At 37.6% G+C, this 23,772-nt stretch overlaps 1 protein-coding gene across 1 annotated transcript; it reads right to left on the bottom strand.

Moving 5' to 3' along the window:
* Nucleotides 1-2,251: 2,251 nt before the first annotated feature.
* Nucleotides 2,252-20,246, bottom strand: LOC589912 (acid-sensing ion channel 2-like). Its single transcript, XM_030981317.1, has 7 exons — nucleotides 20,023-20,246; nucleotides 18,260-18,740; nucleotides 16,523-16,621; nucleotides 15,461-15,605; nucleotides 8,161-8,299; nucleotides 4,284-4,375; nucleotides 2,252-2,418 (listed from the first exon to the last, which is right to left on the bottom strand). Exons 1-7 carry the CDS (start codon nucleotides 20,244-20,246, stop codon nucleotides 2,252-2,254), a joined length of 1,347 nt encoding a protein of 448 aa, XP_030837177.1.
* Between the last annotated feature and the right edge of the window lie 3,526 nt (nucleotides 20,247-23,772).

The raw sequence follows: 23,772 nt of genomic DNA, 5'->3' as shown, positions 1-23,772 counted from the left end.
TAATCCCTCCTGGCCAAACTAGTGCAGACAGGCTTTAAAGGTTGTAAGTTAATTTCTTCTGTGCGTCTTTGCGCCGTTTCAAGACTTAAAATTATTAATGTGGAGACCATGGGTGGTGGTGGTGGGGTGAGGGGGTGGTACACCAACAGCCGCCGAAAAAAGGTGGGAGTATCGTCCCTCAGTGAGTTTCAAACAAATGCAAACAAACCCTTATAGTGAAGAAGGGGAAAATTAGTTCATGTATATAATTTCAAATCTTTATTATGTTCATCACATTTTGTTTAATTATTTGGGGGGAGATATCTCGACAAACTAATTTATTTGGGTTTTTATAACTTACCCTTTTTTTCCATTATTGTTTAATATTGTAATGTACTTATGTATATTCTAGTGAAAGATTTTACATGTAATTTACAGTACCTTTTGCAAATGTATGTGTTTTTGTAATGTGATTTTTATGGAAATAAACTGAATTGAATTGAATTGAATAATTATTAATCATAAATCAAACATTTATGGGCTCTTAACTGCCATTAATCTAATATCAATTTTGTTGTTTGGTCTCCACCATGACTTGCATAAAAATCATGTTGATGATATTACGATAATTAGGTATTTTTAGGTAGAGAATATCAAGATCAGATATTAAAGAGGTATCCGTTGCATCATTTGTAGGAATTGAAATTGATTGTCACCTTTCATGGAAAGAACATATTCAGACAATAAACAAATGCATAAGAAAGAAAGTAGGTATTCTGTTTAAACTGAGAAATTTTGTTCCCAAGAATATACTTGTGTTATTATATAAGGCTTTTATACAGCCTCACCTCTCTTATGGAGTAGAAGTATGGGGGAGCACTTACAAAAGTAATCTAAATTATATATATTTAAGTCAAAAAATGGAATTGAGAGCAATTTCATTCAGTCCACTTAGAACAGATTCCAGAGCTCTTTTTCAAAGTCTAAATATTTTAAATATTTTTCAACTTCATGAACTTCTTGTATCAACATTTATGTACGATTTGGTAAAAGGTGTTTTACCACACTCTTTAGTGGATTATTGTCAGATGATACAGCACAGATATGCAACTAGGAGAAAAGAAAGTGGCTTGCTCTATCAACCAAAATGTAAGACAACGCAAGGGCAATTTTGTATTTCGTTTGTAGGAACAAAGCTGTGGAATGATCTCCCAGATGAAATTAGATTAAAAACATCGAGGTTATCTTTTCGGAGACATCTTTCCACCTACCTTCTATGTAAATGACGTGGGCTCAATCCCACCCCCTTCGTTTTTCCTTTTATTTTACTTGTCTTCCTTTTATATATGTGTACACTTGCTTGTTAACGATTATAGCTGCCTTAAGCTTTTACAGGATTTGTGCATGTACGCACATCTGTATGATATTTTTTTCATTAATACATCCTTTTTATTTTTATGAACACATTGATGATTTTATTTGTTCAATGATTTGTCTTCTTTCATTATAATGCTTTAACACTTAAACTTTTTTCTTTTTCTTTTTTCATTTTAGTATTTACAAAAGTTACATGATACTGTATTATTTTGTTGTATATATGTAAACACAAAACAACCAAGTTTAACATTCATATGTATAAACAAATTAACAGAAAAAAATCTTGCCAAAGAATGGAACTAGGCTCGACAAGCACTTGTGCTAACTTCTAGTTCACATTAACAACTTCACCTAAATATAGTAATACACATATTTACGTAATAGTATGCAGATGTATGTCTAAATATCGTTTTTAAACCATTACTGTTCAATCGACATTACTCTTATGTTATGTATACATGTATCAGTATAATGTTTTGCATTGTATGATTGTTCATATGTACTGTCATTATTGTGATGTGTTATTGTTAATAAATTCAAATTCAAATTCAATTAGGCCTATGTAGTAGAATTATGTTAACCGTAGGTATTAGGCATCGGCAAAGATGTCATTGTGTGTTTACACTAGAGCTAGTGAAAACAAAGAAAGATCATCAGGACCTAGATTGAAAAACGTGCATGGTCGGCGATTCAAGTGGTGGGGGCGGCTTGCAAACGCCCAAAGCCACCCCCTTCCCCTTTAAAGGAAAAACATCTTCAGAGTCCTACCTACTACTTATTGCAACCGCGCATAGGTAAACAAGTTCGTAATTAGCTTAGGAAAATTTAGATCCTATCGCTTTCAAACGAAGGGGTGGGCATTCACCGCCTCCACCATAAGTTTATGCTGGATACGCTACTGATCAAGTGCTGGTCTCTTTTTATCCCGGCTACAAAATGACTTGATTTTCCTCCACAAGAAGCGAATTTGCAGAATCTTGTGGACGAAGGTGTAATCAACGACCTCGAAGAATGTTAGGAGGCTAGCTCCCATATGGACACCGATGAGTCCTCCAAGATCACCTAGGGAAAGGTAAGAAACAATAAATAATATTCACGTTAGTATTGCGCTAAAAATATAGCACCGTTTAGACTCGTTTGACAACGCCCCCTATCTTCAGAGTCAGCAGCCTAACATGTTAGCCTATGGAATTTTACCCCTCCAAAAAAAAATCGTTAAAGATTCATTTTTTTAATTTTTTTAACGAAAAGCACATCCACACCAAAGTACCTTATCACTAGCTCTTTCATTGGAACCCTCATGTCCCATTGACTTATGAAAGTTCACCCACCGTAATTTTATCAAAATAGGTTGCAAGCTCGCCATTGACTATATAACACATGTAAAACAAGTCGAACTTTGGACTCAGTTTGCCAGGCGATGGTAAGGTTTTAGGTCAAGCACACGAAGGATAAGAAGCATGAATTATAATAGATCAGTTCTGATCGGTTCATTATGTCCATTTCATCCAACCCCCCACCGTAATTTTTCCACTGCAGATAAGCAAACATTTTGCTGAGGTAAGCAAAAACATGAATATTCATGATCGCCATGGACTATTCGATTATTTACAGAGGGGTGCAATTGTGCACCACCACGTGCACCACATCAAACTCCCCTACTTTAAGTCAAGTATTTCATTGTATTATTAGTTTGGTAAGTTTATTTTAATAACAGATATCACTGATAGTTTAAAGATATGGAAAATGTTCTTGTATTTTATATTTAGCAAAGTAATCTCACATACAAATTCACTACCAAGTGTCGTCTAATCCGCCGATTGTCGTCTGCAATATACGTCCAGCGAGCGAAAATGAGACAACCAGTGCAATATGTACGACGTTTCTAAGCGCTTTACATTGAAATTATATTACACAGGCCATTGGATTCAAATTCGCACATGATAGTACACACGCTTTGCTCCCTGGGGAGTATTCCTATTCCGGCAAGGCGCCATTTTTACAAGCGCACACATGCCAATCCAACCAAACCACACTAACGCTGGCATCATATTGGGTACCCATGTAACTCATATCCTGCCATAAGGCTGCTTGCACACAATCGTTAGAGTGCTTTGTACACGCTAGCGCGCTATCGATTGGTTGCTTCAATCATGCGAGCGGGCTAGTGCTTATCTGCTTTGTGCATGCATGCTCGCATTCGTAATAGCAGTTATTTTTCATGCCCATTGCACTGTGCCTAGTGTTACGCTCGCGCTATTGATAGTACTATCGCGTTAATCCGATTATCTCCAAATTAACTTGGCACAGAGGGATTTGAGGCTTGGCACAATGTGAATTAGCCCTGGCTCTGGGCTGTATTCATTATGACACGACAAGAGTTAACGCCTGGGTGGAGAGTGGCACACGTAGATTAATGTCTTCCCAAAATGACATTAGTGACGCGGCGGGACTCGAATTGCGAACCATGTGATCCACAGTCCGACGACGTATCCACAAATATACCACGACACGATAAAGGGAAAATGAAGGAAACCTATGAAGGAAGAAATATGAAATATACCAACCAATAAGGAAAAGTAGTACATTCAATGAGAAGAATGCGGAGACGAATGATTAGCAAAGAAGAGCTTATACCCCCCCCCCACACACACACACACATGTGACGACACCGGGTTTTTGTCTTTAACCTCTCCAGTTAAAGAAATAAAAACAAACAAAGAAACAAGTAATAAACAAATATTTAGAACTTCTGAATCGTTAATCCAATTCTTTTACGACCTGTCTCTCCTAATATCTTTATGCTTTCACACAATTCAAATTGTTAAAAAGGTTTTTATTTCCCTTTCAAAACGCTGAGACTACATTGACTTAACTTCAGCGCCGGGAATATACATAATCTAAACTTCAATATGTCACTATTTTACCCCACAAATCGGCAAAACTGTAGGCAGCCACGCTTTCGGTATGATGCTCGTTCATATCGGCAAAGTAAATCTCGACCTCTGCGATGTTTCTCCTATTCAAAAGAAAATAATAGTGATCATTTATATACCTCACTTAAGAAATTCAGCCATCTGATTGGTCGAAATAAAAAAAACGAAAAATGCCAAAACCATTTAATAGTCCAAGAGTAAAATTCCAATTACCGGGGAAAATAATAAAATCTTGCTGCGAAACCTATTGGTTTACGTGTTAAAATGTTTTTTGAGCGGGCGCGGACACAAAAGAGTGCTTTTTGTCTGCGATTCCCAACTGATCGAAAATTTCAGTCATTTTTCCGACGGTGATAAACAGACAAATTCTTAGATTTTCCGTGATGTTTTAACCAATTTTTACTCGATAAAAGGATAACGTAAGAATTCTTGGTAAATTTTTGTTTGAATTCGGCATATAAAAGGGATATCGACTGCGTTAAAACTCGAGGACTGGCTATTTGTATACTGGATCTCGGGAAATTCACCCAGGCGCGCCTCGGGGTGATAGCAGCGGAGGCAAATTTCCCTTGAGCGTACAAACACAGCAAGCCCTCTCGTAGCAGTCGATATCTCTATACTATTTTTGCATAGGGTAGGTGTGGGGAATTGAAGACCCTTAAGCACATTTGCATAATTTACATAAACATGAAAAATGTTACACATACAGAAAGTTTTGTATTCTCTTCAGTAACTTCTTCTCTTTATTTGGTAACGAAATTGTGGTCATGATGTCACTGATTAAAAAGATAGCAATGATTAATGACGTCATCATCAAATGTCTCTCATTACCTATATGTGTAGGTAATAATAAAGGGACAGTTACAAATCAAGACACTTGGAATACAATTTGAATGAAAATGGGATTGTTATAGTTAGTTCAAACACTTTTTGAAAGAGATACATGCAGCCAATGAACTTACTGTAATTTTGAAACGATTTTAAAACATGGTGGCCCAAAATATTTCTGTAGTTTTTTTGTTTACATTAATAAAGGTGCTTTAAATTATGATTAAATACTTCAGAATAATGTTTTGGCAAAGTGACGATAACATTGATCAATCTCACAGCATAGAAACCACTTCTTAAAATGAAATGCATTCAAATTAGAATGGTGACACGAACAACCAAATATGTTTCATGATAGTGCCTTTCAACATGAAATGAACAACTGGGGGAAATAGGCCCCCATCTTGGACCTGGTGTCCCCCATTGCTTACACACATTTCTGATCAGACACCATTCATAATGTGCATTGCAACACCCAGTCACAACACACAATGGCCATAAGTTTTCTGTGATGGTTGGCACACTTCATGAACTTCCTTTTAAAACTGCTTTTTAAGAGCAAAATTTTTCGAACAAAATTGCTTATCTTGGTCAATTTTGCCAATTTTCTCGGAGAAAGAACGCATTGTAGTCTTCGAAATGAATTGGATATATGCAGTAGTTGTTGTTAAAAGCCACAGATGGCGCTATAGCAATATTGGAGCCAACACGGACAGACAGTGATGGGTTCAAGTTTGGTGGTCTCCAATTTCCTACGGTCTCCAATTCCTTACACCCACCCTACATGGTTTGAAGATTTGTATACTGCCTTTTCTTCTTCTTTCTCTTTCCCCTTTTTTGATTGTGGCCCCCTTTCTTCTTAGTTTTATATTTTGCGCTGTAATAATTCTTATAATTATCTGTAAATAATGTGATTGTGATTGATTTGTTACAAGATATACATACATAATATTTTGATAAAAATGAATAATGACAAATAGGAACGCAGAGACTTGCAATAATGAAAATAATTCTCTTTCCCTCTCGTTGTTGACATACACGCTGACATAGAAAATGTTAGGTCAGGAAGCCATCGATTTATCTCGACTCTGGAGTAAAGTAATTTTGTTAATTAAATAGTCAGTGATACGTGCGAATTTTTCATTTTCCTTTTACGCTATCATCCTATGAAAGATTAATGAAATTTTGTCTGATCTATAAAAACACATCAAACTAGGTATTTTTTTTCAAAAAGGGGGGGGGGGGGGGGGGGTTAATTTTTTTATTTTTTATTTTTGTAATTACTTTTTTTTCAATGTATTTCTAAGATCAAGTACATGTTTTTTTTTCGTAAGTTCCTATAGTAAAAGGATAATAAAAAATACTTCTGATTGGTAACACAACTTTCCATCACAAAGTCACAATCAATAGCAAGTAGACTAAATGATGTCCTTTTTTGGCACAGGCGTAGTTCCATTTATGTTATTGATTGTAAAAATAATCAGCAAAGGAGTTTTTTACATTAAACCTTAACGAAATTCAGGAAAAGTCGAGAGAGGATAATAGATGAACGCCTACCACAGCATATATGATGTCCTTTTTATAATATAAGATCTATATGGCTTTACAATCCATCCTCTCCATAATAATAATAATAATAATAATACAGCATTTATTATACGCCATCGAACTAGTAAACTATTCTGAGGCGCAGAGGGATAGAATTAGAATGAGATACATAGAGAAATGAGAAGGGGGGAGAAAAAAAATGCATAGATGTACAATTAACATATAATTAACTAAAATAACATGCGAACATATATGACTTTAGATTCTTTTTAAATGTTTCTAGGGATTCTAGTGATCGGATCCTCAGTGGAGATGGCGCTGAAGAAATAAACGCCTTTTCTCCCAGATTAGACATAGTTCTTTGGACTGCTAACTGTTTAGTACCAGAAGAACGGAGATTTCTACCTGGTACATATTCTCTGATGAGATTTTGCAAGTACTGTGGAGCTTGACCATACATTACTTTCCATGTGTGGAGTAAGATTTTGAACTCTATTCTTGTGGATACTGGCAGCCAGTGTAAACTTTTCAGAACTGGGGTAATGTGGGAAAAGCGAGATGTTCCACTGAGGACCCGAGCAGCAGAATTTTGAGCACGTTGCAGTTTGGCAAGTTGATAAGAGGAGGCCTTGAACAATAAAGCATTTCCATAATCGATACGAGACATAACATACGAATGAATAACAGAGGCTGCAACCTTGCATGATAACGACTTTCTAATACTGCGAATATTGCGTATGTGCATATCGAAGAGAGTTTTCAGTACACTTACTAAAAAGAGAATGACATTAATTGGTTTCCATGGCATTCAATTTTATTGCATTTTAAATATTCATACAGACCAAAAGAGTCTTTCGAGCAACTTTCCTAAACGTATTGTTATCATATTATAGATTTCATTAATAATTTAATGTAATGATCCAATTTATTTTTGACGGTATGGGTGTCCTTCATATAGTACAGATTCCAGAAAGAACACGCAATAACTGAGAGAACACCTCTGTCATATTGACTATATGCGTTAGCCGAATGGCATAAAAACTAAGCATTTCCCCCCTTACAAACCGGGTTCTAAATTATTGCGCACTTACAAACAAGTAACTCACACTTCTTAAACCACAAAATGTTGTCAGTTTTTATAAAGACATGTGACTGAATAAACACACAATAAATACATGAGATAGTTATCCGCATTTCCTTTTGAGCATTTCGTCGTATTTAAAGTTTGTATGTATTCATTTATTCTTTAGACTGCTAAACATTTTGTTGAATAATTAACATGAATGATTTGTATGAATATAGTCAGTGGTATGTTAAGGGCCACCGAAGGAACGTTTGGGGAGTAAAAGGGAAGGAGATAAATATAAGACGAGCTAACATGCCGTCATCTGCTCCTTTGTATTTCATCATGTTCTTTCATGGAATAAGACCAGTGCCCCCCACCCCCAATCTAGGCTCACGCTAGACCGCAATGATCACATTTTTAACTTACGTAACATCATCTCCAGTCCAGTTAAACTGATTTTGCAGCCGTTGGGAGTCGTCCTTTCCTGGTGCTTTAAGATAGCTCATGGTCATCTGGAAATGCTCTGTATAACATGCCCTCTGACAGTGAAATTCAAGGTCGCAGCCTTAGAGGTGAAGAAAAAATGAAACCCAACATAAAAAAATACAACAAAATTAAACAAAACAAAGCAAAATATTGTATGTGATTTTGAATACAGTATTACATCTTCCAGGCTGAAAGATTCTGTTGAAGCATTTTCTTATGAAATCTCACATCCTTTCTTACAGCAGAAATGACGGCAGGAACTATATTCGAGTCAGCTATTTTGAATATATGTACATTTTAGGATACCACTGACTAACATATATTTACTTAAATATTAATAAACTATTTTTTTCCTTCATGAAAATATTTCCTTACTCATTACTTGTTAAATTTTTGCCTTTTACAAAATATTTATATCCGTCAATGAAGTTTCATGAATGAAAACAAATACTTCATTAAAAATCGATGAACATAAAATAAGGTGAACAGTTTGTCGTTCTAAAGCAGTAGTTTATTTGTTCATGAATCGACATACCCAGTTCGAATTTAGGGAGCCCATACTCAATGAATTGTCTAATAGTGCACACAGGAGATGGACCTGTTATGACAAAGTAAAGAAATGTAAGTGTTATTAATAATGATAACAATAGAGATAATAATGATGTTGATATGATGAATGTGGTGATGATGATCTTGACGATAATAATAATAATGATGAAGATGATAATGATGATGAGGATAAGCTAAACATGATTAATGATAGTACCATTTGGATTAGCTCCATGATAGTACTGATGCCGAAAACTATTAACAGTGATTAAGATGATTTTTGTTGTTGATGATGATTGTTTTTGTTTAAAATATATATATAAACAAGAATGACCAAAAGAAACAACGTTTGTTAGAAGCTGCGAACAACAAGCTAATCAAAACAATTTTATTCAAAGAATTGTTTTTTGACTGGGACTGACCAGCCGGGGGGGGGGGGTCCCTCTTGGAGGCTGTGCCGCCACCCCTCCCCCCTTAATCCCGCATAGTTTTTGTTTTAAATGATATTTTATTTCCTTCCTCATAATTTTACATAACAAGAAATTCACATAACAAGAAATTATCAAAATAAGCAATATAAAACAAAATCTTTGATACAAGACACTTCATGAGTTACATCAATCAATGAACATAGAGAAAAAAAGGGGAAAAAAAATCTTGCATGTAACAGTGTATAATCAAAATAACAGTAAAGGAAGGTTTAAAGTTACATATTACCATCCTGTCACACACTCTCACACCAACAAACTCATGACACCCCCTCCCCTCTAGCCCACCCACACCACACCCCCTTTCGCACACATAAACACACACTGCATGCAACCTGTTCCGGAAATTTCCTTCCTCATAAAATTCACATTACAAAAGAATTATCACAGAATGTAATACAAAGATCTACGTACGATACAAAAACACTTCATGCATTACAATGAACATAGCAAATCTCAGATCGTACATGTTTATACATTTGTTCTTTCATGTAACAGTTAATAATCTAAATAACCATAGAGGAAGGTATGAATTCTACCTAGCCCGACCCAATCACACACTCACAAACCCTCAACTCACACCACACAAACTCTTCACCCCCCCCCCCCCTAGCCCACCCACCTCATACCCCCTTCACGCCGACACAAACACTGCATGCAACCTGTTCCGGTTTGTCCACCTGTACAAGAGAGAGAATTAATAATAATAATACCCACATCCATTAAAGTAAAAATGCATCGTTTTGTTCCCATTACTGTAAGTGCATCCCCAGTTTCCCCTTTTTGAAGGCTATTTTGTATTCCTCGTCTCTGTAATTTTTAAGCATATGTACTACTTTCTGTACAGATGGCAGAGTTCCTTCTTTTCTAGAAATAAAAATGATATACTTTACTAGAAATATGATTCAACTTATTACAAACATATAGCAGTATTGCCGGATATTCCCATAAAAATAGGTTTCCAATCATCAATATCAATTTCGATTAAATGTAACTTTTGAATTACCTCCTGCCATAATCTTTTAACTTTAAGACAATCTAAAAATAAATGTTGTTATGTCTCTACTTCTTGTCTACAAAAGGAACAAAAATGGTCTGACTTAAAACCAAATTTAAAGAGCTCTCTTTTCGTATATACAGCCCCTTGTAATTGTTTGTATTGAAACTCTCTATGTTTATCACAAAGCATTGCACATTTCATCCTTGTGAATGTTTCTTTCAACTCCGTCATTCCAAGATCAAATTGACAGTTGCCATCTGTAACATGTAATGTATACTCTTTTTGAAGGTCTTCAATGAAGTAATCATATAACCGCCTAGATTTTATATCACAAGGTTTCTGTAAACGTCCAAATATCATCAATTCTATTTCAAAATTTTCAGTGTCCACTTCCATAAAATCACTTTGTATCCATTCGTTTCTGATTGCTGAAAAGATCTTTTGAATTCTAAGTAAGCTTTTAGTTGCAAAACCCAAATTTAAAAAATGTAAGATCGGTTTTAAATAACCTCTGACAATTATATCTGATGCTTGAAGTATACCTTTCTGAAATAGTTCGACATCAAAAAATGTTTTATTGCTGAGACATATACACTTACTGCTAAATACACTGTTGGTCATAATGGTGGAATAATTATTTTTACCCCAATTTATTGAATGATTTTGACAATGATTTATTCCTAATAGATCTAGATAATAGTATACATTCTCAGTTTTTATTGGATGAGAATTGGGGAGTGTTTGTTTTGCGTGACTGCTAAAGCATGTGTGTGCTACTATGCTAATCGACTAGGGGACCTACGTCCTTAAGTCATAACTGACAGCAATGGGGATTAATGCCTCATAAAAGAGCGCTAATATAGCACATCGACACGGTTTTGATCCTGGGGGCTCACTGTAACGAGGCCATTGCTTAGCCAATGAATCATGACTGTACGCAGCAGGCGCTAGGGTACGTCGACGCCCCCACAAAAACAAAACAACAAAGAAAATGCAATACATTTTAAATAATTAATTTCATTTCCCCCCAGTCCCCAACGGGAATAATTCCTCTGTAGGGCTATGCATTATGGTTCAAGGCATGCCCACATAGAAGATTTGTTAATGTTAGGGATCGGGACAAAATGCAAAGAATTATTGAAAATGTATTGCATTTTCTCTGTTTTTTGGTTTTTGTAGGGGCGTCGACGCACCCTAGCGCCCACTGCGTACAGTCATGATTCATTGACTAAGCAATCGCCTCGTTACTGTGAGCCCCCAGGATCAAAACCGTGTCGATGTGCTATATTAGTGCAATATATTAATCCCCATTACTGTCAATTATGACTTAAGGTCGTAGGTTCCCTAGTTGATTAGCATAGTAGCACACACATGCTTTAGCAGTCACGTAAAATAAACACTCATCAATTGTCATTCAATAAAATCTGAAAATGTATACTATTATCTAGATCTATTAGGAATAAATCATTGTCAAAATCATTCAATAAATTGGGGTAAAAATAATTATTCCACCATTATGACCAACAGTGTATAATCGGATTATTCTTATTTTCTCCAAAGTGTCTGCATTTATCTAATTCTTGCCATGCCTTCAACATGTCTTTATAAAAAGATGGTATACCCTTCAAGTCCATTTTATTTATTTCATAATTACAGAGAAATAAAATTCGACCCCCCAGTGATCTGAAAACGTGGTCAAAGGTTACTTTCCAACCTGAATACTTTTCTCCATAGAGCAACCGTTTGATCCACATTATTCTCTGAGTCTTGATAAATATCTTAAAATTCGTTACTCTGAGTCCCCCAGCGCAGTAATCTTGATATAATATTTTCCGTTTTATTCTGTCTCTCCCTCCCCAAATAAAATTAAAAGAAATCTTTTCGATTTCTTCAAAAATGTTTTGTGGGACTGTCATAAGAGACAAAACATAATTTAGTTTTGAAAATACATATATCTTCAACAATTTAATTTTGCCAAACATCGTTAAATCTCGTTGTTTCCACACACCGATTAGTCTTTTGATTTTGCTCAAAATTTCCTTATAGTTCAAATCGTCTTTTATTTTGGAATGACGTGCGAAATATACCCCTAGGATCTTCATATGTTGTACCCTATGTCCAAAAAAAGGTAAACCCGGCCTATCACTTTCCTCTCCTAACCACATAACATTTGTCTTATCCTTATTTATCTTCAATCCACTTAATTTTTCAAAGTTTTTGAAAACTGTCTTCACTTTATTAATTGAATCCATATCTTTTAAAAACAATGTAATATTATCTGCATACATAACTTGCTTTATTTCTTTATTCCCGAATCCTACCCCTTTAATGCTCTCATCTTTCCTAATATAACGAGCTAGTAATTCGATAACTATTACAAATAAATATGGAGATAGGGGGTCACCTTGTCTTACCCCTCTATTAATTCCAAAATATCCTGTTGAGTGTCCCCCGTTCATCACGCAACTGCTATGGCTCCGAATAGTCTCATTGGAAAACGCCCCTTATCGTCAGAGTCCAGCAGCCTAACATGTTAGCCTATGGACTTTTACCCCCCCCCCCCCCCCCAAAAAAAAAAAAAAAAAACAAAAACAAAAACGAATAGCACATCAACCCCGACGTACGTTATCACTAGCTCTTTCATTGGAACCCTCGTGTCCCATAATTTGGTAAAAATAGGTCGCTAGCTCGCCATTGCCTATATAACACATGTGAAACAAGTCGAACTTTGGACGCAATTTGCCACGCGATTGTAAGGTTATAGGTCAAGCACATGAAGGATAACAAACATGAATTATCATAGATCAGTACTGATCGGTTCATTATGTCCATTTCAGCCAATCCTCCACTGTATTTTTTTCCATTTAGTATAGGCAAGCATTCATATTGCTCCGATTGTCTCATTTTCGCTCGCTGGATCACTGCAGCACAAACATGGTTCTTTCGACGTCACTACCAAACTAGCCAATCAGCTGTCAATGACGTCATATTGAATGCGGCGGCAAATATATTTTGTGAAATTATCGAGAAATTGACTATTTCTAATTGCAAACTAGTTTTATTTTTGGATGGGAACGCAGCCATTGTTATCTTGACATTCATTGAAGTCATCAGAATAGGGTAAGTTACGTCTCAGATGATTCAAGAGGTCTATTTTGTAGATAAATTTTCAATTTTTTAGAATGTTCCACTGTGTTGCAGGGTACCGGGTGTATGCCATTGGGTGTGACGTGCTCGCGCGCAATGGCGCGAATTATACATTCTTCTTCTTCTTCGCTATAAGTACAGGCCACCGCGCCGTCGGGTGTGAACATTCCTTTCCTTCTCAATACAATAACTTTCACCTGCCTTAATTATTCAAACGATACCGCCTCGCGGAATTGTGGCGTCTCGCCACTTCCATTACGTAATCATTAAAAGGATCCGCATATATACAACATTTTCCTGCTATACGTTGTACCGCAAGAAAATACAAATCTGCCTGGTATACCTTACAGTCCAAACGATAAATATGTGCCTTAAACGAAGCAGGCGACAATCGGCGTAGCAGACGACACTTGATAGTAATTTTGTATGTGAGATTGCTTTGCTAAATATAGATTTCTTTGTTAATAAATATCAACTAAAATTTCTTTTACAAATCTTTAAACCATCATTGATATTTAATAACTCATGGGTGAGTAAAAGAAACATACCAAACTATATAATGATATGAAATTCTTGGTGGCAATTAGGGGAGTTTGACGTGATGACCGATTGCACCCCTCCGAATAGTCCATGGTGTGTCATGAATATTCATTTTTTTGCTTACCTCGGCTAAATGTTTGCTTTTACTAAATGGAAAAATGATGACGGTGAGGGGTTGGATGAAATGGACATAATAAACCAAGCAGAAGTGATCATTGATACTTCATGCTTCTTATCCTTCGTGTGCTTGACCTATAATCTTAAAATCGCTTGGCAAACTGAGTCCAAAGTTCGACTTGTTTCACATGTGTATTATAGGCAATGACGAGCTTGAAACCTATTTTGATCAAATTACGGTGGGTGAACTTTCAAAAGTCAATGGGAAATGAGGGTTCCAATGAAAGAGCTAGTGATAATGTACGTCAGGTTGGATGTGCTTTTCGTTTAAACAAAAAAAATGAATTTTTAACGATTTTTTTTTGTGGACAATTCCACAGGCTAACATGTATGGCTGCTGACTCTGACGATAGGGGGCGTTGTGAAATGAGACTAAACGGAGCTATATGTTTGCCGAGGTAAGCATAAACATGAATATTCATGATCGCCATGGACTATTTGATTATTTACAGAGGGGTGCAATTGTGCACCACATCCAACTTCCCTACTTTAAGTCAAGTATTTCATTGTATTATGTAGTTTGGTAGGTTAATTTCAATAACTGTTTAATTATCAGATATCAATGATAGTTTAAAGATAAATAACAGTTATGGTCATGGGATTGCATTTTGAAAGAAACGTTGTGAAATCATTCAGAAAAGGTTTATCATCTAGCATAGCTGTATACTGCAAGGTTCTGGAATCATCAAAATGATAAGAAATTTGGCCCAGTCTTCATAAAGTTACAAGCACTGTACACAGAAAGATGTATATGGCACGTACGTTTTTATCTCTCACATAACAATGGATGAACTAATTTACCAAATATATCAATTAGTAGGCGGTTTCCCGGCAAATTGTTATCATCATGTATTATTCAAAACATATTCTTTCTCATGATCGGTAATAAGAGCTTCCGTTTCATTTTTTGAAATTGGGGCGTTTCCAATACTGGTCTTTACCTTTAAAGAATAAATGTTCTTGTATTTTATATTTAGCTAAGCAATCTCACATACAAAATGACTACCAAGTGTCGTCTAATCCGCCGATTGCCGTCTGCTATATACGTTCAAGGCACATTGTGGACTGTGATGTAGATCGACAGTTTACTCGTCATTGTAGATTTATGATTAGCCATCTGTCAGTATTAGTCTTTAATTGTTGACACACATACAATTACAACACACACGAACACTCTCACTTCCCCTCCCCAACACACCATTTCCGCACACCCGGTTCACCCAATGGCATACACCCTGCAACATAGTGGAACATTCTAGTTTGGTAGTGCCGTCGAACTAGCTACGTTTGTGCTGACGAGCAAAAATGAGACAACCGGAGCAATATGCCCCTCACGTACCTGGCATGTATGGGAATCTGCATCCACACGCTTCTGCGAGTTGCTTGGTTTCGCATTCCGTCAGACACGCCCCCTCCGAGTAAAAAGGGTAATACTCCAAGGAGGCGTTTCGACAATTGGTGTCGTATGGATTAGGCATGTTCAGCTCCTTGATGGAGGGATGGGGATAGAGATAGAGACAAAGAGAGAGAGAGAGAGAGAGAGAGAGAAGGAGGGAGCGAGAGGGAATATTTACTATAATACGGAAAAGGTTACATAATGTATCACAAATACCCAAGCTCTCCTGATTCATTCTGACTTATTAATATTCATTAGTCCGCCATAGGATAATAACTTTTTTTTTTTACTGGGTGTAAGCCACAAGTATGTTCAAACTATTGAAATTTCTCCCAGGAAGCATTAAATTTATTTAAAAAAAGTTATTGTCTTATGGCGGACTAATGAATATTAATAAGTCAGAATGAATCAGGAGAGATTGGGTATTTGTTTCTAGTTCATCGTGACTGTGCCATGGACCAGTGATGGCCTGGTGGTAGAGTCGCTGCCCGGCAAGCAGTAGATGGCAGGTTCAAATCCCGCTGGTTCCAAGATTTTTTCTGACTTGTTTTTCAATTACAGATCGATCAATCGATCTTATTTACTGGGTGTAAGCCACAAATATGTTCAAAGTATACAAATGCAGAATCTTTCCTGGACACTGGTTCAACTGGGATGTTTTAATCAATAATCGTTTTATTACTGATTGGAAAAGCAATCTCATAGTTAAGGGAATACACATCAATGTAGAAGTTTCAGTCACTTAATTGAGTTATTGAAATGTTAATGGTTTATTATTTTATTTCAATTCATTTATTTATTCAGTGCTGAATACCTAATAAAATCAGTATACATTAAAACATTATATGAAGATAATATATAAACTTATTTTTAAACGGAACTGACCAGGGCTCCAAGATAAGCGAAGCTTGATGCCTTGTTTACCCTGACAATCAAGTACAAGTTTTTTATGGTTTGTTTGTTTGTTTTGTTTCCACAACTCCTCGATCGGGTGATTGTGCTTACCGTATGCTTTTTGATGGCAATAAGAGTTCGAACACCTGGCATTATGGCGACCCCGATATCAGAGACGAGCGGTACGTCGCCTCGACGGTGCACAAGAAGCTTTAGGAAAATTAAAATATATATGAAATTGATTTAATAGGGTTATTATTATTATTGTAGAGTTGTCGTGGTGTAGCGGATACGTCACCGAACTGTGCATCGCACGGTTCGCGGTTCGAGTCCCATTGAGACACTACTGTCCTTTGGCAAGAATTTAGTCTACATTTGTCACTCTCTTCACCAAGGTGAAGTAAATTAGTATCCAGTAGGAAGAAATTCCTTGAATACTTTAGCGCCTGATTATGGCAGCTCAGCTACAGTCGAGATAATAATATAATATGATACTTTGTATTAAGCGCTGTAAAATGTATATTTATATAGTAGCTGCGCTTTATAAATGGACCGATTTATTTTTCTAGTTTCATCGAAATTAAGCTACTTGTTTCACCTCCACGATCAAAAAACACAAAAACACTGATGCATGCAATATGATGAATAAGTCATTAGTCAGATATAGTGAGTAGATCAATTATCATGGATGTAGGCGATACAAACAAATCATGGCGGTACTTTATTTGGGTGGGGGGGGGGGGGGTGAAAGAGAGAGAGAGAGAGAAAGGGTTCGAGGGATGTATGCTATAAATTATTATGATCTCTATATGATCAAAATTGAGTACGCCTTGCCGCCCTACTACACTGTTGGTCATAATGGTGGAATAATTATTTTTACCCCATTTATGGAATGATTTTGACAATGATTTATTCCTAATAGATCTAAATAATAATATACATTCTCAGATTGTATTGAATAATAATTTGCGAGTGTCTGTTTTGCGTGACTGCTAAAGCATTGTGTGTGCTACTATGCTAATTAACTAGGGGACCTACGCACTAATATAGCTGATAGACATGGGCCATGCATTATGGTTCAAAGTATGGCCACAAAGAGAATTTTTTTCTGTTGGGGATCGGGGCAAAATGCAATGAATTATTGATAATTTGTTGCATTTTCTTCGTTTTTTGTATTTGTGGGGGCGGCCCCGTACCCTAGCCCCCGCTGCACACAGTCATGATTAAGTGGTTAAGCAATGGCCTCTTGACTGTGAGGCCCAAGGATTAAAACCGTGTTGATGTGCTATATTAGTGCCCTTTTGTGAGGCATTAATCCTCACTACTGTCAGTTATGTCAGGACGTCGGTTCTCTAGGTAATTAGCATAGTAGCACACACATGCTTTAGCAGTCACGTTAAAAAAAAACACTCGCAAATTATTATTCAATAAAATCTGAAAATGTATATTATTATATATTTAGATCTATTTAAGAATAAATATTTGTCAAAATCATTCCATACATTGGGGTAAAAATAATTTTTCCACCATTATGACCAACAGTGTATATCAGGAATTTAATTATATAACTTCTATTGGTTTAAATAGTGTGATTACTGAATGTATTCAATGTTTGAAGCGAAAATGGATATACCGTACGTATAACATCCATACACATATACTGAATGGGTGCGTGAGTAGTAAACTTAAATAAGCTAAAAGTTCCACATGGTTATTATGTAAATCTTTTTTTTTTTTTAAAGAGCTTGCCTTAAATCCAATTCCTTCCGAGAACAATGCTGACAAGTATTCATCAACCTCGGCATTAAGACGGACCAAAAGGCTTTGTCGCGTTCCACTCCGGGTTACTTCAAGTCCCGTGTCGCCTTCGACGTCATCGTCGCCCTCAAACTCGCCATCGTTGAATGTGTAACACACCCCAGCGCTGGTGATCTTCGTGGTGAAATTCGCTGCTCCACACGCCTTCGATCCCTTCTTCCACGCGCACTCTAAAATCATGTCGGACGCTTGCTGCGCGTGGACCCAGAAAACCTCATCCAGTTGCGTTTCTAAAGCGTGATCAATTGCGTTGAACTCGAAAGTGTCCCATTCGCGCTCAGGCGATCCGTCAACGAGGACTTGAACGATGGCTTTAGATATCGGATTGTTGATACGCGATGCCTTTATGAGGTTTGAGTTGCAGATGGTGACGGCGGGAAAGGCGATAGAAGATGTTCGTTTTGTTAAAGATACCTCTTTGGTCATATATGCGGTGTACTTCATTCTTAATGTATTGCCCGTCCAAAATAAAGCAGAGTATGACGCAAGCATGACGCACACCCAAGATAATCTGAAAAATTGAAGTAATTGTTAAAGAAACTAGTCAAATTTGTCCACATTGAAATTATGACTTACAATCTTTGGGCATATAGAGCTGATTTGCTTCTTGGCATTTTTAAATGTTTATTTTTATGTTAATCGAGAGCTGAGTTGAAGAGATAACCACCTGTCCAGTGACCTTGCAGGGTAGTCTAATCCCTCCTATTAACTAGTACTGATAAGCTTTAACATGTTCTAGGACTTTGCAGTCCCACAGAAAAATAAGGAAGTTAAAATATACGCGAAGGAAAAATACGTTGGCTGCCGGTACCCCGGTAGCCTTCCCTCTATACCATATAAACCTGAATGGACATTGTCTCTATATTAGCTGACATATTAAGCGAAATCTAAATTTCTATTGAAAAGAAAGAAAACAAAATCACGCAGCGGCCAAAAACGTGGATAAGGGGAACGGGTGGTAGCGTTGTTCTGGTGATGCACAACCTTCAGACCAGGTTGGATTACAGACCGGTCGAACCCCGAGATGGACGTTCTACGAACGGAATTTCCGTACTATGAACGGAATTGCCGTACTTCGATCCTACTAGGGACGTGTTACAACGTGATGTGGTCGAGACTCCGTTTAATGAGTGGTATACTTAAAATTGCCATTTGTTACTTTGTTATATTTCTTAGAAACTTTTTCTGTAAAATATATAATTTTTTAAAAGATGTGATTTAAAAGCATTTCCCCCAAAATAGTTGTAGTGGTTTAGATGTGGTAAAACAAGGCTATTGTACAGATTATATAAAAACATTGCTAGGCAATATAAGTTTTGATTTAAAGAGGATACCAACATATTTAGCAAATGTCTTAGACATTTCTAATGCATGCACCTTCCAAACCAAATACTCATTAAAGGGAATTCCACCCTGATATTAATTGGTTTTAATAGGAGAAAAAATAGAGAAACAATTCAATAAAAGTCGGACAACAAATAAGAAGGTTATGAATCATGAATATCATGGAATCTGTGAGACAAATTGGCAAAGCGGTCAGAATGTTGGGATTATTTTTTCGGAGGGGGGGGGGGAAGGCTTTTTTGGGGGCGGGCCAAAATGAGTTTGCCCATCCCCCTCCCCCACTTTTTCGTTTGGGGGCACCCCTGCTTGGAAGCAATAACGATAAGAGTGATAGTCGGATTTATAGAGCACCGTTTCTAACGATAAGCGCTAAATACTAACCAATACTAATACCTAATACTAATTAAACTCACTCGTGAAGATCAAATTCAAATCGATTTCGAACTAACCTGCGGATAACATTGTATTTCTTATTGAACACATATTTGATCCCATGTAAAGTTGAGTCCAAATCATCTCCTGAATCTTTCTTCTCGGGTGCCTGCACGTCCTCCTCCTCCTCATCGACACTGTGGACGTCAATGTCCGTGTCGACAAAGGGTTGGACATGGTTTCCACAGGTCACTTTTCCGGATATGGACTCCACCTTGTTACTCCGGTCCAATCGATTCATTTTTGTTTAAACCGATGAGACTTTCCAGAACTGACCGAAGGAACTGTATGAAATGTAAGCGTACGGAGCACAGGTGAACTGCAATTGAAGATGGTGATTGTGTAAATTGGCGGGAAAAAAAGTATCACTTACTTATCAAGGTTGATTGTCTGCGTCCACATTCGCTGCACGGATCGAGCACTCACTATTCCATTTAATAGAGCGCAGTGGGATCACTCTCTCTCTCTCTCTCTCTCTCTCTCTCTCTCTCTCTCTCTCTCTCTCTCTCTCTCTCTCTCTCTCTCTCTCTATCTCTTGAACATACCGATATGGAATCACTAGCGCAACAGAGAGGGGGGCAATACAGGTCTGCGCTCCTTTTTTAAGCCAATGTTCATGCAACATTTCATTAAGTGCACAGCAATGGCTTGTCAGAGAAGTTTCGGGATTGTGCCCCTTTTGTGGTAATCCTTGATCCCGCCCCCCCCCCCACACTCTGTGAACGCAGGGATACCATGCGTGTTCCCAAACTCTCCGGCTCGTAACAAAAGAAAAAGGTCTACCCGTATTGACTTTACACACCGGACTTTTGCTGAAGGGGGGGGGGGGGGGGGGGGTGAAAAAGGGGGGGGGGGGACACAAGTTTAGTTAGGATTAGGGGGAGGGGGTCGGAGGACATAGAATGCGGTGTTTGCAGGGTATGGTGTGGCATAAGGGCAGGCGTGGATCCAGGATTTCTTAGGGGAGGGGGCCCAAATTTGAAATTATGCGAGCCAAATATTGGTACGTAGCAGTGACGTAATAGGGGGGGGGGTGAGTTTCCCCCTCCCTCCTCCGCGAAGCGCTGAAGCTTTGACGTTTTATTAAATTATTAGAGAAAGAAGACGATTCGTTGTACCGTTCTCGTCTCCTAATCTTCCCAGAATTCAGTTTCACCCCTCCCGCGCAAAGTGCGGAAGATTTTACGTTTCATTAAATCATTAGAGAAAGAAGACGATTCGTTGTACCGTTCTCGACTCTGAATCCTTATCTCAATTTATTCCCCCCCCCCCCAATCACACGCGAAGCGCGGAAGCTTTTGTTTCATTAAATCATTAGAGAAAGTAAACGATTCGCTGTACCGTTCTCGACTTTTAATCCTCGTCTGAATCCAGTTCCCCCCCCCCTTCCCGCGCAAAGCGCGGAAGCTTTGACGTTTCATTGAATTATTAGAGAAAGAAGACGATTCGCTTCTTTTTTTTTGGCCGGTTTTTTTTTTTTTGGGGGGGGAGGACCGCCCCACCCCCCTAGCTACGCGCCTGTGGTCAGATGAACATATTTTGATACCTTGTCCGCCCCCGGAAGCTCAGGGGTTTAAGGCAATAAATTACCGTCAGATAAGCATCTAAGGGCATATTTTGATACCTCATTATTTGTGACACTGGCAGTTAATTATTCTTTCTTTCTTGCTCCCTTTCTTTCTATTACTCTTTAATATACTTTTTCCAAAAAAAAGGGGGGGGGGGAGGGGGCACGAGGCTCCCGATTCCCCCCCCCCCCCCCCTGACATGTAGGCATCCCAAGAAGCATATTTCTTGCCTGGCTGTAAATTTGTCATTTTCCAACAAACGCACAAAAAAGTATAATTTACTTAATATTGAGGAAAAATTCTCGGTCGTTTTAGCATTATTTGTAAACCACCGTTATGTAATTAGAAATAAACCATGTTTGCATTTTATTTCCCCCAAGCCCCCCCCCCCCCCCCTCCCCCTCCATTTACACTTTGTGGGCTGGAAAAAATCGCAATTGATCTCCCCTACCTTTCAGAAAGAGAGAAAGAAAGTAAGAAAAGACAGATTTTAACTTCAAATCGTGGGGGGGGGGGGGGACATTTCACCACCTGAAAGTTCATGGGGTGGGGAGACGTGTCCCCCGTCCCTCTAGGATCGACGCCTATGGTAGGAATGAATTAGGGAAGGTAGGTTTCTAGGTACTCCGCAAGTTGCATTCATGCAAGCCTATAGAGTAACGAAGTGCTAACGTCATATTCGCTCGTCGTCCATATTATTGGTGTTAAACAAAAGAGCCTGCGCATGAGGTTTTCCGCAAAATCAATCAAGCAACGGGCAGGAGCTGGTGAAATTCAGTGTTCAGAAGTGGTGTGATCACCGCACCAAAATTATTTAGCACAATTTTGGACAATATGACATCACTCTTGGATTGACAGTTATGATTGTAATCATAGTCTCCCGGCTAATTCTCTCCAACGATTTATTTTCCTATTCTTTCATTTTCATTCTTTATTCCCCTCAATCACTCTCCTGTTCTAGATCTCCCTCTTTCTCTCTCCCTCTCTCACAAACACGCAAACACATTCTTTTTTTCCCTCTCTCTCTCTTTCTCTGTCTCTTGCCCTCCCCCTCTCTATGGCTCTCTCATCTACTCACTGTTTCTCACATTGTTTCACCTTTCTTTTATAACTATCTTCTCATTTCTTTAATTCTTCCAATAAATTAATCTTCATATTCTCCCACTCTCTGCCTCTCTCTCTCTCTGTCTCTGTCTCTCTCTCTCTCTCTCAAATGATTAAACAAGAGAAAGAAGACATCCATCCATCAGTATGTACATGCATGTACATTTCACTTTTATTACAAAATGTCGACCAGATAAGTACGTGTTACAAAAAGACCTCTCTGGAAAACAAACTCACATATTACAATCACAAAGTGTACACACTGTGTTATACCTAAAGTACAATGTATACACAAAAATGGCATGCATCTATCCCCACAATAACAAATGCAATAAAAGGGCTCTCACATTCATGATATGATCCCCTATGGTGTGGGATAATTGTTTTACTCATTTATTCATAGTGTGGATGAAATTATTTTGGGAGGAGAAAAAGCATCTAGGGGAGAAAAAGCATCGAGGGAAGAAAACAAATTGGTAGCAACTGAATAGCTATTATTGTTATTGGTAAGTCTGACAGATATGCTCTTAGTATCCAGGAAGGATTAATGAATAATTAAGCACCGGGGGGAAATAAATAAATTATGCAGCATTTTAAGAGCTTTTATTGTTGTTGGTACAGTATTAAATGGCATATATCGTCGCTGTTTTCACGAAGTGACGGTAGTGAAAAAAAATTGCATTCACTTTGCGTGACGATTTTCTTCACTACCGTCACTTCGTGAAAACAGGGACGATATCATTCAATTTCATGAGGTTATGTAGCAATTGAAGAGCTATTATTGTTATTGGTACAGTTTTAATGGCATATATAATGTAATCAGGAGCGCCAGGAGTGTCAAGTCTGACAGATATGAGCACTACACAAGAACCCAATATTATTATGATTATTATATATCATTCAATTTGATGAGGGTGCTCTTAGTTTCCAGAAAGGATTAATGAATAATAAAGCACCGGGGGGAAAATAAATAAATCATGCAGCATTTTAAGAGCTATTATTGTTGTTGGTACAGTTTTAAATGGCATATATCATTCAATTTTATGAGGTTATGGAGCAATTGAAGAGCCATTATTGTTATTGGTACAGTTTTAA

Source organism: Strongylocentrotus purpuratus, unplaced genomic scaffold, assembly GCF_000002235.5.
Source record: "Strongylocentrotus purpuratus isolate Spur 01 unplaced genomic scaffold, Spur_5.0 spur5_scaffold_11, whole genome shotgun sequence".
Classification (NCBI taxonomy): Eukaryota; Metazoa; Echinodermata; class Echinoidea; order Camarodonta; family Strongylocentrotidae; genus Strongylocentrotus; species Strongylocentrotus purpuratus.
Note: the sequence above shows the minus strand (reverse complement) of the source record. Positions and strands in the feature narration are given on the sequence as shown.